A 14855-nucleotide genomic window follows, 5' to 3' on the forward strand; every position below is an offset into this window, starting at 1 on the left:
CACCCTCTTTTTGATGAAACTCCTCCATTGCTTATGACCCACGAACATCTGAAAGTCGTGGAAAAAGACCGGACCAGACGTCAGGGGAGGTAGGTCCGGAACATTGACAGATAGCATCAGTATCTGCTCTGATTTTTCCAACAGGGCTTTCATCACGGGAATCAGGAAGGAATATTCCTCTGAATTCCCCACTGAAAGGGAGTAAAATAATTCAATGGTGAAGAAGCTTGAGTCTTCAATCAGAATCTTTGCTTTTTAGATATTTAGAACATCTCATTCAATGAAAAAAAATAGAAAAATGCATCGGGTATGTGTGCCATATTTCGGCCAGCTTTAAATTTCGTCCATTTTGAGTGTAACTTCGGCCAAATAACTTAATTAATTAAAATTGTGGATTTTATGGATTTAAAAACATTTAAAAATAGAAAAAACAGGATATATGTGTGTCATATTTCGGCCAGCTTTCAATTTCGGCCATTTTGACTGTATCCTCGACCAAGCAAAAAAATTAATTAAAATTATGGATTTTATAGGTTTAAAAAAGTAAAAAAAAAATAGAAAACAGTATAGGGGATGTGTGCTATATTTCGGCCAGCTTTCAATTTTGGCCGCTTTGAGTGTAACTTCGGCCAAGTAACTTAATTAATTAAAATTGTAGATTTTATGGATTTAAAAAAGTTTAAAAAAAAAATAGAAAACAGCATAGGGTATGTGTGTCATATTTCGGCCAGCTTTCAATTTCGGCCATTTTGAGTGTACCTTCCGTCAAGCAACTAAATTAATTAAAATTATGGATTTAATGGATTAAAAATATTTAAAAATATAAAAAAAACATAGGGTATACGTGTGTCATATTTCGGCCTGTTTTGAATTTCGGCCATTTTGAGTGTAACTTCGGCCAAGCAACTAAATTAATTAAAATTATGAATTTAAAAAAAATAAAAAATAGAAAAAAGTATAGGTTATATTTCGTATAAGTGCCATATTTCGGCCATCTTTCAATTTCGGCCATTTTGAGTGTACCTTCAGTCGAGCAAATAAATTAATTAAGATTATGCATTTAAAAACATTTAAAAAGGACAGATAATCCTAATCAGACAGATGTAGGTGAGATTCTTAACATAGGCTAACTCGGAATGCATGCAAATTCGATTTAGAGCTGAAGTTGGGAGACGCCATTCAGTTATCTTGAATCAAATTCGTAAAATTATGCAAATTTTATATTTAAACCAAAATATCAAGGATTTGGATGGAGTGATAGAAAAGTGATATATGGGTGAAATCAAGGGCATGACATTTCCTATGTTTCCCATATGCTTCTAGCGAGCCGAAAAAACTTTTGAGTTTAGTAGCTGTTTTCTGTCATTGTAGAATGAATTAGCAAAAAATACTTATACAAGATAAAAGCCAATTTAATAACGAAGAGGCAACCGAAAACCCTAAATTAGCAACCTACGTAGTTTTGTAGATATCTCATGAAATGTGTACGAAAACAGGGAAAAAATTACACTAAAACCGGTCGCATTTTTGAAAGCTTATGTCACCTCCCTGGGTGAAATGTAGACCAGAATATTCGCTATAATTTTGCCGTAGAACTTGATCTCATCGATTACTCAGAAGCCGAGATAATCGAGGTTGTTTGTTTGTGAACTCATTTTTTCGCCCAGAGCGCCCCAAGTGTTCATTTGATGAACTTCAACTATATCAAAGAATTGTTGTATTTTATGAAACTTTGCATTTAAAACCCTATTTTAAGTGTCTTGGTCAAGTAGAAGCAGTCAAATTGGCATCTGAGTGGTTTCAAAGCGTAATTATGGGAGAAATCAATTTTTTCACACTAAACGACAAAATCGGAGAGATAGCGTGGTCTTAGCGGAAAATGATGTATGGTTAAAATATACACAAATGTCCTCTACAATTATGTCGAAGTAATCATCAAAATCGGTTCAGCGACAGTCGAGATAATTGAGGTTATGTGATATTGAAATTGGTTTTTCGGCTGTAGCGCCCCTGGTGTTGGTCCCATTAAGTTAAAATATTCTAGAAAGTTGTAGCATTTTGTGAGATCTTTTGTTTGAGTCCCTACTCGTCAAAATCGGTCAAATAGAACCAGAGATATGGTGTTTTGAATTTTGTGAACTTAGACCCCTCGTATCTTCGGTTTTACTGTAACCACAGCGAACCCACGCCACTTTTTGTAAACTTTATTGCCTAGATTACAATACTCTAAAATTTGATCAAAAAGCCCAATATGGCGTTTTTAAGAAAAATCAGTTTGAATTTTGATGAATTTTGAATCGCAGCACCAACTCCTTTTCAATAATAACGCCCCTAGCGGTGGTTTTATGAATTTCCGATGTAAGAAGGGGAAGTGGTATTTCACGAGAGCTTTTCAAAATGCCCTCACTTTTTAAATTCTGACAATTAGAACCGGAGTTATGGCCATTTTAAGAAATGTTTTTTGACCCTTCACTGGGAAAAATACGAAAAAGTTAAAATAACATTCCGGAAATGTTAATTTTACCCTGCAGTATTGATCCAAAATCGGTGTAAATATTACCCTTTTTTGGTGTATTAGGGGTTAAAGTTACCCTTTTCATGTTAATTTTACCCTTAAAAAGGTGTAAAATTAACATTAAAAAATGTTGATATATTTTTACACATAAAAAATGCTAAAGTTCTGAGGAAAAAAATTTAATCGCACCCTCTTTTTTTTCTCTCGGGTTAGGGACGTCAGAGACTTTAAGTTTCGTATTGATCGGAAGCTCTAAGGCCCATGGGCCTTAGTATGTTATAGCTGCAGCTATAACATACTAAAATTTGAGCCGGATCGATGCCATAGGAGCTGTTGAGAAAATAAAAAAGGGGGGTTTTCAAAATGGCGGAAGGAGGGGTGGGGGGTGGGATATCAATGCACCAAGTTGCAATTTTCACCCGATATATAACCTTTGCCGAAAACCGCAGGTCGATATCTTTTTTAGTTTAAGAGATGTTAAGCTCAAAAGAGCGGCCGCACGGACGACCGGGAACGTTACTTAGCCATCCATTTTGGCCAAGTTTGAGCCCGATCGGAGGACATGAAATTTGGTTAGGATTACAGTAAGTGGAATTGTTAAGAATCTAATCTAATATACACATTTTTGAGTAATATTTCGGCCAACTTTGATTCTCATAGTTCTTTGCCCTTTCCGAATTCTTCCAAAGTGTTTTTAACATAATCTCGTTTGCAGAAACGACATTTTTTGTTTTTTCTTTTGAATTGTGTAATTTTTAGAGCATGCAGAAACTAAGAATTCATGAAAATTTGAGGAAAAAAATAAGTGGACGAAATTGCAAGCTGGCCGAAATTTGATACAGTTACGCTATTGGGCTTAAAAATTCATCTGAAGTTGAACTTGTTCTTAAGTGTCCGGAATTCCAAAATTTACCTGGAAATTGGGTCATTTGTGCTTTAAAATTTTTGGATAAAAATTAAACTTACCGTCTATGGCATTTTCAAGAGCACTGTTGAGCCTAAAGACCAGATAAGCCACTTCCTCTGCATCTTTGGGGTGTCTACATTGGAGGATGTAGTGAAGCTTTGCTGTAGCCATAGCCACAATAGCCGGATCTGAACTGTGAGAGCACTGTAGCAGCAATCCTAGGCTTACTCTCTTCAGCTCCATCCAGTCATCAACTGGATTCCTCTGGAACACCATGAGAGCATCGAGCAGAGCCAAAACACCATCGAGAAGTTTCGTTGAGCACTTCTTGAGGTCTTCCTTGTTCTGATCGAGCACCACCAAATCATAAACCATTCGCAGAACTTGAGCACAGTATTCCTGATGGACGAGATTTTGCGTGCCTCCCTCGCCAATTTCAATGAGGCATGCCTGAACAGTCATTTCCAGAAGTCTCAGCCGGAGGATCAGATGGGAGCAGAAGAGCTCATTTGTGAGAGCTAGGAAATTCACTGCTGCTATTATTTCTCCTTCTGCCTTTGACGATTGCTTTTTGTCGGGAATGCCGCGCCAGAGAATTGTGAAAACAATATTTGTGATATTGTACACTAGCTGTTCATCCTCACTCACTGTACTCTCCATGTCCGGGAGCACTGTGCCCACTGTGGAGGGAGGATCCGATGGAACTCTGGCTGAGAGGGTTGGAGAAGCCAGGGAATGGATATCGCTGACTGTACTGGTTGAATGAAGGCTCAAGTCATCATTTTCAAAGTGTTCCATGGCATCTACGGCTTCTGACAGAGAGAAATTCTCATCGAAGTTAATCTCTCGATTCTCCACAGGAGTCTTATCGTCGAAACTGATAAAGTCCACCTCGGAACTGCCCATATCCATTTTGATAGACTTCTTCACGAGAAGCTTCATAAAAGCCTGCTGCCAGGCCGTTTGCTGGGCAATGAGACTTGGTGAATTTTGCTTCGTGAAGACCGTCGTGATGAGCTTCTTGCTAATCTCCAGCTTCAGGCTCAAATCCCGATACTGAAGATTATTTATTAAGTACACAATGCCACAGTATCCAGATTCAGAATTACTCGAGAGCATCTGTTCTGCCAGACTCAGCAGAATTTCATCTTCAAGCCTCACGGACAAAATGTACGTGAGGAATCCCGGATAGAGACTCTGCCCCTTGACTGACTTATTCTGCAAGGTCAGGTAACTTTTGTGCCTCTGCGAGACCCATTTTGTCGTCAAAAGGCACCAAATCAATTTAAGTACAGCACTATGGAGGTTCACCGAGAACGTCCTCTCCAGGAGCATACAGTACAGCAATTCAGCTGTCTGTGGCTCCAGGATCAACAAAAAAATCTGATCTTTGCAATTTGCCTCCATATGATTCGTCAAAAGTTCCAAAACTTCAATCAGAACCTCCTCATTCTTCCCCGTGGCCAGGAAATTCACAAATATATCCACCTCCTTAATACTAATCTCCTTCTGAATGTAGTACTTTACAATGTCCAGAAGAGCTATTCGAATGGACTTTGCATCGTCCAACGGAATGTTATTCGGTGTGATAAAGTACAATCGGATTGTATCGAGAATAAATTGGATTCCATACTTTTTCCTGCAAACCAAAGATTAGGGCTTTGATAAGTGATTAGTCACTTCTAACGCGTTTTGACTTGTAGCGAGAAAAAAAAATCCCCACTATCTCTTGTCTGTTTGTCTTGAGACAAAATCTACACTCTGGGTCTTTCATTTAAAAAAAAAATCACCCAAACCTAATTATATTCTTGTCTCTTTGCTCAACATAGAGGTGTGTTCACTTTCAATTTATGCTGAAACTTCACAATGAAAAAAAAAGCCAAATGAATAATTAGGTCAGTGCTTCGGAGCTCTGAAGCCACTGGAAGTCAGTATGATTGCAATCACGAATATTTATTTGGTAATTTTGCCAAGCAATTAAAGGGTATTAAAAGTTTGCTGATTCCGGAGAAACTTTCCAGAATTGGGTGGCTTTTAGAGCTCAATGTAATTAAAACAAAACGATTTTAAAAGCAACATTTCAGGGAGAATAAGTTTATTTATTTATTACGCCTTTCCAAAAAGCTTGAATGGCTTTGTACTTCCCAAATGGGAAAATTACTTAACCCTGTATGACCCCTAACTTACTGTAATGTGAACTAAATATGTAGTCCTGGACATATTCAGAACTATAAAAGACCTTAAATAAAAAGAGCTAATGGCTCAAATTTATTAAGAAGAAAAAAATGGCTTGTCCGAAGCTTGAGACTTCCGGAGGCTACCACACTTCCCTATTCCATAATCATGATTTTGAAGGACAAATGGGAATTAATCCCATACTAAAAACACAGAGTTGACTTTTGAGAGGGTGTCTGAAAACGCCAAGTCGCTATCTCGAATCGTTTGGCCTCTAGATCTCATAATACAGGAAGTCCCGGGATTATGCATATAAGGAATTTATATATAATGGGATTATGAAAAGCTAGTGATAAGCTTAGATCAGCTTTTTCAGGTGAGATTCTTAACGTGAGCAAACTCGGACTGTATGCAAAATCGATTTGGAACTAAAGATGAGAGGTTTATACAGAAATTTGGAATAAAATTTCTGAAAAATTGCAAACTTTTTATTTAAATCAAAATATCTAGGATGTAAATATGAAAATTGGTTTTTCGACTGTGGCGCCTCTAGCGTTGGCCCTATGAAGTTAAAATGTTCTAGAAAGTTGTAGTTCTTTGCGGTACCCATTTTGCGCCCTCATACGTCAAAATCGGTCAAATAGAACCGGATATATGGCGTTTTAAATTTCGTGAAATTTGACCCCTCATATCTCCGGTTATATTGTAACCACAGCGAACCCACGCCACTTTTTGTAAAATTCATAAGGTAAGAGAAGCACATATCGATCATGCATCTTGTATCGGACAGCTTGCAGAATATATCGATCACCAAGGTAAAATGAATATTTAAAAATTACTAACTACGTTTTACCAATAATCTGATGCAAAATGTATTGCGTTTGTTCATATGTAATCTTCTGAATAAACTTTTTCGTAGACTTTTTAAGAAAAATCATTCGTCTAATTTATTGAATCACTGTATCGGAGTCTTAATCAAAAAGTAGCCATTTCTCAAATTCTTATGGTTTTATACTGGAATTTCAGTGACACAAAATAAGGAATTATACCTTATTTAAATGATTTACGAATCTGTCTCAATCAAAAAAATACTACTCAATTATTCTACTTTTAGCATCCGAACACTTTTTAATTGTCTCGCTACGTATTATCAGAATTAATTTGTTAATTGAGAACAAGTACGTTTTGTCCCAAGTACAGATCTCATCGGCCATATTTCATCGCATTTCGATGTCATTTTCGCGAGCAGTAGGTTACGTTTTTGTTGGAAAAACGAATATCCCCAATGCAATGTGAATTTTGCATTTTATCAACGTTAAATATCTTGAAGGTTGTCTTAGAAACTGCAATATTCAGAGGAAGGATTGAAAAATGTGCTGGATGCCATGACGGCAGGTGATTTCTTTAAAAAACGTCTGTTAAGTATGATGAAGTGCCCAGAATGATCCTGCATAATAAACTTTCCGGAAGACAATCAAAAGGAAAATCACTGGTAAGCCCGGTAAGCCTTTGAAATTGGGATTTTTCACATATTTTTAAATAAAATTCAGCCTTATCGTGGTATAATTTAGTTGCACAAGCAGATTGGGAAGCTAATATAAATTATAATATGGCTCAGTTCCACTTAAACCTAGGAGAAAAATCTCAATTTCAAAGGTGCCCCACTTCCCCCTATGGCGTTTTTGAGAAAAATGAGTTTGAATTTTGATTAATTTTGAGGCTATCGCAGCGCCACCTGTGGTGACTTTTTGAACTTGCATCTGAAAGTGCTCATCGAGACGAAACTAAAAACCCAAAATTTAAGTTAAAATGTTAATTAGAACCGGAGATAGAGGCTGAGCAATTTTCGAACTTTGACCCCTTATAGCTCGGATCAGGGTTTATCGATCGATTTAAGTATTTTTCGTTCAATAGGTATAATCTGCGGCTACAATATATTAAAATTTCAGCCCGATGCGTAATGGAGTTTTTGAGTTATTTAACCGAATGATATCATATTTGGGCTCGTTGAAAAGGCATTGGAATTCTTGACAAACCTGAACTGATTCCAATCGGTAATGAACAAGTAATAAACCGATAACTCATTTTTATCCGAAATTAAATTGCCTTACCCTTGAGTTGTTTAGGCGATTTCTACAGTCTTTATATAATCCGTTCAAATCGTTTAAATCGGTTGCGCATTTAAAAAATATTGTGATGTCTTTGAATTCATGATCATGATCACTATACTCAACCCAATGAATTGGATATCTAAAGATCTTTAGGTAAATGTTGTAGAACTGCTTTTGGAGTATAGAATCTAAGAAATGAGTTTGAGCATTGCGCAAAGCTGGGACGCTTTGCGCAATGCTCTCTCTCAGTGTTCTTATCCCTTTCTCAATTTACTCAATTTAATTTTTAGTTAAACTGCTTTTACAGTTCCATTGATTTATAAAATCTGAATAGGAGTATACCTCAAAGCACACATAACAAAAATAATATTTACAGCGATAATATTTTTTTAATTGTTTAAAATTGATTTATTGCCCTCATTTATAGTCTACCTGACATTACTTTTCAGAGCACAAATTGGCTAATTGCTGTCGTATAATAATTTTGTGAGAAAAATCAAATGAACAGTAAAAAAATCTGCAAAATTTGCAAGGAAAAATATCGTTGTAAAAGTTGACTGAACTCGGTTCAGGATTCTTAGGAATTCCAAAACCTTTCCAACGTGTCTAAAAATGAAAGGATTCGATTGAGAAATTCGCTCTCTAGAGCCTTTTAAAACTTTTAAAACATTATTTGTTATTTTGATCATAGAGGCGCTAGCTGTATATCAATTTGCATGAAATGTAGCCTACAAAAATTATCTAACTAGAAAGTTGTCAATAGAGGGTTAATGAAATTAAAGAAATTCGTGAAGCACAATTGTATCTTTCCTTTTAACGCACTGGAGACGTATTGAAGTCATTACATTTTCTTCTATGCTCATTCAAGGCTATTTTAGCAATCAGACTTCTTTTCATATTTAATGACGCCCGAAATAAAAAACCCTAAAAAAAAAAAAAATAAATAAAAATAAAACTCACCTCAGGTATTTCCGTTTGGTCTTGACGAGTGTCTGAAGGTACTGCGTATGCCCTATGATGATCTGAAACGAAGCCCTGGACCAGATCCTGAAGTTGAACAGCAAATGCTCGTAGAGGGCATCGAGAATTGGCACACTGTCCCCATCGTGCTTTTGCTGCACTGTTTCAATGAGAATCTGCAGGGCCACGAGAACGTGAACGTCGAGGAGGGTAGGGTCACATTGAGTCACCATGGATCCTGCCAGGGCGATATTCTCAAAATTGTCCTGGAGGCTGTCGCTGGTGACGTAGTAGCGCATGAGAATCAAGAGATAGGCAATGGGATTCTTGAGGTTTTTTGCATCTCCGGGAGATTCAGTCGAGGCTCGATCAGTTTCTTCGGAAATCCAGTCCTGGGACTCCCTGAAGCACTCCAGAAGCGGCAGGAAGTTTTCAATTCCTCCAATGCTTCTGACAGCACTTTGGATTGCTATCACATGGTGGAATTTGGCCACAGTGTGTCCTGTGTACTTCTTCCCCAGGGATAAATCCACGCAGACACTATCACAGCATGCAGATGGGGAGAAGCAGAAGACCACTTTGGAAGTGGCTGCATCGGTAGTTTCACTCTCCTGGGAGAAGATTGAGGTAACTTTTGGTCCAGCTTCCAGGATATTTTTGAGATGGTAGCCAGATTCTGCCAGAAGGGCACATCCCATTTGACCCCGGAGGCAGATCTGACTCCCAAAGACACTTTCCTGGAGTCCCAGGGCTATGCACTTGGTCGTTGGATCTTGCGATGAGAAGCCCTTGAGGGGCAGAGTGAAGTAATTGGGAGCTTGGGTGCGTGCTTTTTCAAAGAGCGAAGGGAAGAGTCCCTTCATGGTGTTGCTGTTATCACGGGAATCTTCGAGTTCCGGAACTGGAGTCTCCTGGAGCTGACTTACTGGGGCTCCAATGGTGCAGAATGTGAATTTTTCATGGTGATTGCCAATTTTCAGGGATGTACTGAGGAGAATCTCCTGATCCCGGTACATGGTGATCTGGAAGTAGGAGAAGGGCCTCTTGGATGGCACAACGGAAACTATCACTGAGTGCCACTGGCCATCGCAGAGTCTAGCCTCATTTGACGTCACCGTGTGGTATTCCTTCTTCGTGAGCGCTGCTAGAGTGAGAGCTCCTGAATGATTGACAAAAATCTCAAAGCCCGTTCCCTGGCTACTCAGTAGACACAGCAAAAATCTCCGATAGGCCTTGGCATTGAGTTCTCCGGGATTATTCTGACCAGAATCACCCTGGAGCCTTTCGAGATTAATGGTGGCGTGGAAGACAAATCCATTGGGTGGATTTGTCACTGACCACGCTTCCACGTCCTGCACAGTGATCCCTTCGTCATTTTTCTGGATATTCCAGAAGTATCTGGTGTCTGATTGATTCCCGGCGCAGTGGACTGAGATGTTGAGCATTGCCTCGAGGAGATCGAATCTCTGGGGGAATTTGAGATCCTCCCGGAGGAGATGGAAAATCTTCTTCACTTCCACCGGGTGAATTGTGTACTTTCCCAATTCCTCAATCATCCGGATCATGTCGGAAATTGCTTCCGGAGAGAGTCTTTGGAATCTCCTTAGGCTTTCGCAAATCCCCTCGATGGTCCGGTTCTCACAGGCCAGGATCTTCCTCGTGGTGTTCTTTGTGCAAATGTCTAGGAGGAGTTTCACAGCGAATTGCTGTTCCTTCTCCCCGAAATCTCCCAGCCATGCGATTATCTCCCGCATGACGTTGCAATTGATAAAGAGCTCATCATTGAGGGCTTCTGTGAAGTCAATCAGCTCAGCTACGAGATCCCGTGAGGGCTTCCCGTTGAGCCGGAGGCCCCGGAAGAGTTTTTCCGTGGCCATTTTGGTGACTCTGTGCTGAGATGCCCAGCAAATGTGCCGCAGGACTCTCACACAGGTCACCATCAAGCCCTGCCTGTCCACATCCCAGGCCTCAATGATATTTGGCACACCAATCAGGATATTGAGGATATTGTTGTCTATCATGATTTTGCAGACATTTACCCGGACAGTGGGCTCCTGGAGCAAGCTCCGGAGATTGTCTATCAAGGCATACAGGGCAGAAACATCAATTGGGGAATCTCCTTCATCAGTGATCTCAAAGACTTCCCCCTGAGACTTCCGGAGGAAGTGTTTGGTCTTGAGGAGGAGCACAATGGATTCATGGTAGTGCTGCATGACTGTGGTCAGTTCAATTTGCCTGGTCTCAGGAGTGGCTTTGAGCAGGACAATAACCATCAAATTGAAACACTTCAGAGCTACTCTCCGGAGGTTCATTTCGCATTCCCAGCTCGAGATCAGGCTCACAATAATCTTCACTGTGGCCGGACAAACAGCCCTCTGGGCATTGGCTTGAGAGCCCCCAATGACTCCACCGAGAATATTCAGGGAATCACTCGTGAGCGTTCCATCCTCAAAGCATCCATAGATAAAGGGGATGATCTCAGAATTGAGCTGGATATTGGGATGATGGGAGATCTCATAGAGATCTGTATTGACAAAGTGCCTCCATGTGAGGAAAGGATCAAAAATCACCTCCAGAAACCCACTGAAGGTTTTAACTAACATCCGGACGCCCCTAACTAACTCATACCCTTCCCTCTTTGACCACTTGAGGACCCCTGAAACAATCTCCACGCCCACAGACACGAAATTCGACCTCGCCACTTGGGCAATATTATCAAAGTGACGACAAATGATGGTCAGACACTCAAAGAGAAGTGTAGTGTCGGAGATTTCATCATCTTGCAGGATTCTCTGTATTCCCGCCCAAAAAAAAAGAAAAAAAGAGAAAACTGACCTTCACGGATAACTTCTCATCGAAGCCACTTCTCTCACCTTCTCGCCATCGCTCTTGGCAATTATGAGGAACTTCTGAATAGCCGGCAGTAGCTCCTCTGGCAGCCTTTTGATATGTGGCCCAGAGTCAGGCTTAATCTCTGACGGAGATGGCATAGACTCCAGCTCCAGGTGAAGCTGTTCCCGCCAAATGGCCACAAATCCACGGATAAATTGCCGAAAGAACACCTCATCGTTCTGGAATGCCACACCGCATTACTTATCTGGTGCCGGGAACCACCGAAATCCCCCCGCGCCACTGGAAAAGCCCCCAAAACTCACCTTTGTTGTGTACTGAATCCAGAGATTGTAGATATCCTTCTTGGTTTCCATCCTGGATCATGGCGCACAATCACTCAAAACACTACAACATTTACCGCGGAAAACTAACAGATTTTCATGTTATTTGCATTCCGCGGAAGGGAGAAAAGTAAGAAAATACAACACTGAAAACACTAAAGAAAAACACCGACAGGTTGAATTTTTTTCACTGAGTCAGCTGACTTTGACGCATTGCCATGGAATTATCCGCTGGAGCTTTCCTCAGACACTTCCACACTGTCCCAATGTCCCAAAGCTCTGTCCCAAAGGGGAAATGCGCGCCAAAACTGCAAGCTCATGCACAATGGAATGCACAAAATCAATAGGCTAATTATTTTTAGAGCAAACATTCTCGCGTGGATAGTGAGAATATATCTGCAATTAGTGGTAATTCTCTCTGGGCTGCCGCTGAACTTTCAGAGGGGGCACTTGGATGAGTGCCAGCAGAGAGAAGTTCATCGTTTGTGTGACACCTGTGGTGGAAAATTAGCCCATGAGGTGCTGAAAAGACCACCCTTGCGAACAGGAAAATGTCGATAGGTCATTTTCAATTCATTTACACTCATCGCCATCGTGTGATGCAGGAGAAATGGACAAGGGAGTGGATCAGATAACCCAAATGCATCTCTCTGATTAATTTTGCACATTTTATCGGATTTTGTTGCACAAACGCTAAAAGGAGAAAGATGAAACTTTGATAAAGGAAATTACAGGAGCAATGTTGCGTTATCAGTCTGCTGAAAGCTCTCAAAGCATAGGGTAAGTGTGCCAAATTCCGGCCAGCTTACAATTCAAGCCACCTTTTTTGTTCCTCGAATTTCCATGAACTTTTAGATTTTACGTACTCTAGAGATTATACAATGCAAAAGAATAACAAAAAATGTAGCTTCGATAAACGAGATAACGTGAAAAAGACATTTGAAGAATTGCCGAAGGGCAAGGAACTATGAGAATGAAGCTGGCCGAAATAGGCCACCAAAGCTATGTCTACATTTTTATTCATTTTAAAATTAAGAATGATTTTAAAGTAAATAAACACAATAAACTGTCTACAAAGTTCTAAGCAACACTCCATAAGTAGAAGGAATGAAAAAATTAATTTCTATTAAAGATATTACATTTCAAACTTGAGACTTTGGTGCTTTCATGCAACTATGCCGAAATTTGGCACACTTACCCTATAAGGCTTGTATTTTGTTTGTAAAAAGTTTGTCAAAATGTCACATCTTAACAGACAATTAGCAAACAATTGCAAAGCTTTTCTGTAAAAAGGACTAAAATCGATGAAAAGTGTAAAAGGAATAAAAATCAAATTGAAATAAATGTTCATAGAGAAATCATAAGCGTAATAATCGTGACGGTCGAGACGCAAGCTTTGCTCCCGTCAGTTAAATCAGCATTTGTCGTAACTTTCTGTTGGCAAGTTTTCAGAAGAAATTTTTATTTCAGTTTTATTTTTCTTTTTATAAAAGGCATTAATAAATTGCCAACATATCTGGAAAATGATTTAAAAGCTAAGATATAGATAAACAAACTAATTTTTCTCTCCCTAAAAGCTTTTATTTACACTGTAGGGGAGACCGGGGGCATTTAGGACACTTTTTCATGTTTTGACTTTGAGACAGTATTCCAAAAAATCACGATAGTGTATTACAATTTTATGCGGTCTATAGGATACTTATGGGTATTGACTTTATAAAAAGTACTCGATAGAACTTGGAAAACAACTGAGTTTTCTTAGAGAAGATAAAACATTTAACTTGACGCTTTGTCCCAAACCTCCCCGGTGCGGGGCAGTATGGGACGCAAAAGTGGATGTTTGGGACGCGTTTTTTACGCGTAATTTGAATTATTGGAGCACGTTAATTAATTTTAAGTACCAGGTTAAAAATATTTCTAATAGAAAAAAATGTTTAATCTTTTTTTCATACTTAGAAATTAATATCAATTTAACTTGTACAGTAGTCATTTATTGTAAATAAATTATTTAAAGTATTTTCTTATTATTTTCCATCTACTTTTCTTTGCTTTTTTATTCTAAGTATTGCAATCATGATCATCAAATTCCTCACACGAGTAGATTTTCTTGCAACTTTTAGTCTTAAACTCATTGACGGATTCTTGTTTGATTTTACGACAATTTTCATAGATAGTACCTGTTTTGCCTTATTTCTCTGAATAAACTCTCGCCTTGTCTTTCTGGAGAACTTATGAGAATTGTAGAGGATATTGCTCGAGAAATTTTCGAGAAAATAGTTTTTAACGGGATTGAGCAAAGGTCGAGTATTCTCTGGAGAATAAAATTTTGATTCCCAAGACATTGATGGTTTAATTGTCCGTATAGACAACTGCTCAACTGGTAAATTTTGCACAAAAGGGAGATTTCCAGTAGAAACTGGGCATTACTCTCCATTTTGACAATAAAAACTTTCACGCCATCTACAATCGTCGAAAATCAACGTCCCATTCATCCTCTTTCAGGTGTCCCAAACATCCCCGCGTGTAGTTTTGGTATTTTAAACATTTAAGTAAAAAATAAGAGTATAATCGGTATAATCTCTGAAACTTTTATAAAAAATATATTTCCAGATTGTACTGCTAGCTAATGAGATAAAAAAGTTTTGATTATATATCGCTGATATAAAATACAGAGAGCAAAACTGAGAAATCAAAAAATACAATTTTTATAACCTTTTAAGAAAGTGTTCATAGAATTAAAACAATAAAACTGAGGATATCCATTATTTTACTCAAGATACACCTTAATATTGCCTGCGATTGTGTAGTGGTTAAATCCCATTTATTTCAAAAATAAATGAAAAAATCGCGTTGTCCCACACTACCCCTGTCCCAAACCTCCCCGGTCTCCCCTATTTGGATATTTGGAAGAGAATTTTAATAATAATCTTAACAATCTTATATTTAACCCAACTCTCAAAATCAACCGTAAAGCTTTAGTTCTAAAACATACATACATAATGATACTTTAAAAA

General features: G+C 38.7%; 2 protein-coding genes across 2 annotated transcripts in view; both read right to left on the bottom strand.

The window, feature by feature from the left end:
• Window positions 1-12061, bottom strand: part of LOC129799202 (neurobeachin-like protein 1) — a 68044-nt gene extending 55983 nt beyond the window's left edge. Inside the window, exons 1-5 of the mRNA XM_055842890.1 lie at window positions 11824-12061; window positions 11542-11739; window positions 8669-11460; window positions 3482-5061; window positions 4-191 (exon numbers count right to left, since the gene is read on the bottom strand). Coding sequence (XP_055698865.1) covers window positions 4-191; window positions 3482-5061; window positions 8669-11460; window positions 11542-11739; window positions 11824-11874 — 4809 coding nt within the window. The 5' untranslated portion in view covers window positions 11875-12061. The remainder of the gene's footprint in view (window positions 1-3; window positions 192-3481; window positions 5062-8668; window positions 11461-11541; window positions 11740-11823) is intronic.
• The window catches only part of LOC129799208 (vacuolar protein sorting-associated protein 33A), a 132732-nt gene that overhangs the window by 62729 nt on the left and 55148 nt on the right, over window positions 1-14855 (bottom strand). The gene's annotated exons all lie outside the window — the stretch shown is intronic.

This window comes from Phlebotomus papatasi, chromosome 1 (assembly GCF_024763615.1).
Source record: "Phlebotomus papatasi isolate M1 chromosome 1, Ppap_2.1, whole genome shotgun sequence".
In the NCBI taxonomy this organism is placed as follows: Eukaryota; Metazoa; Arthropoda; class Insecta; order Diptera; family Psychodidae; genus Phlebotomus; species Phlebotomus papatasi.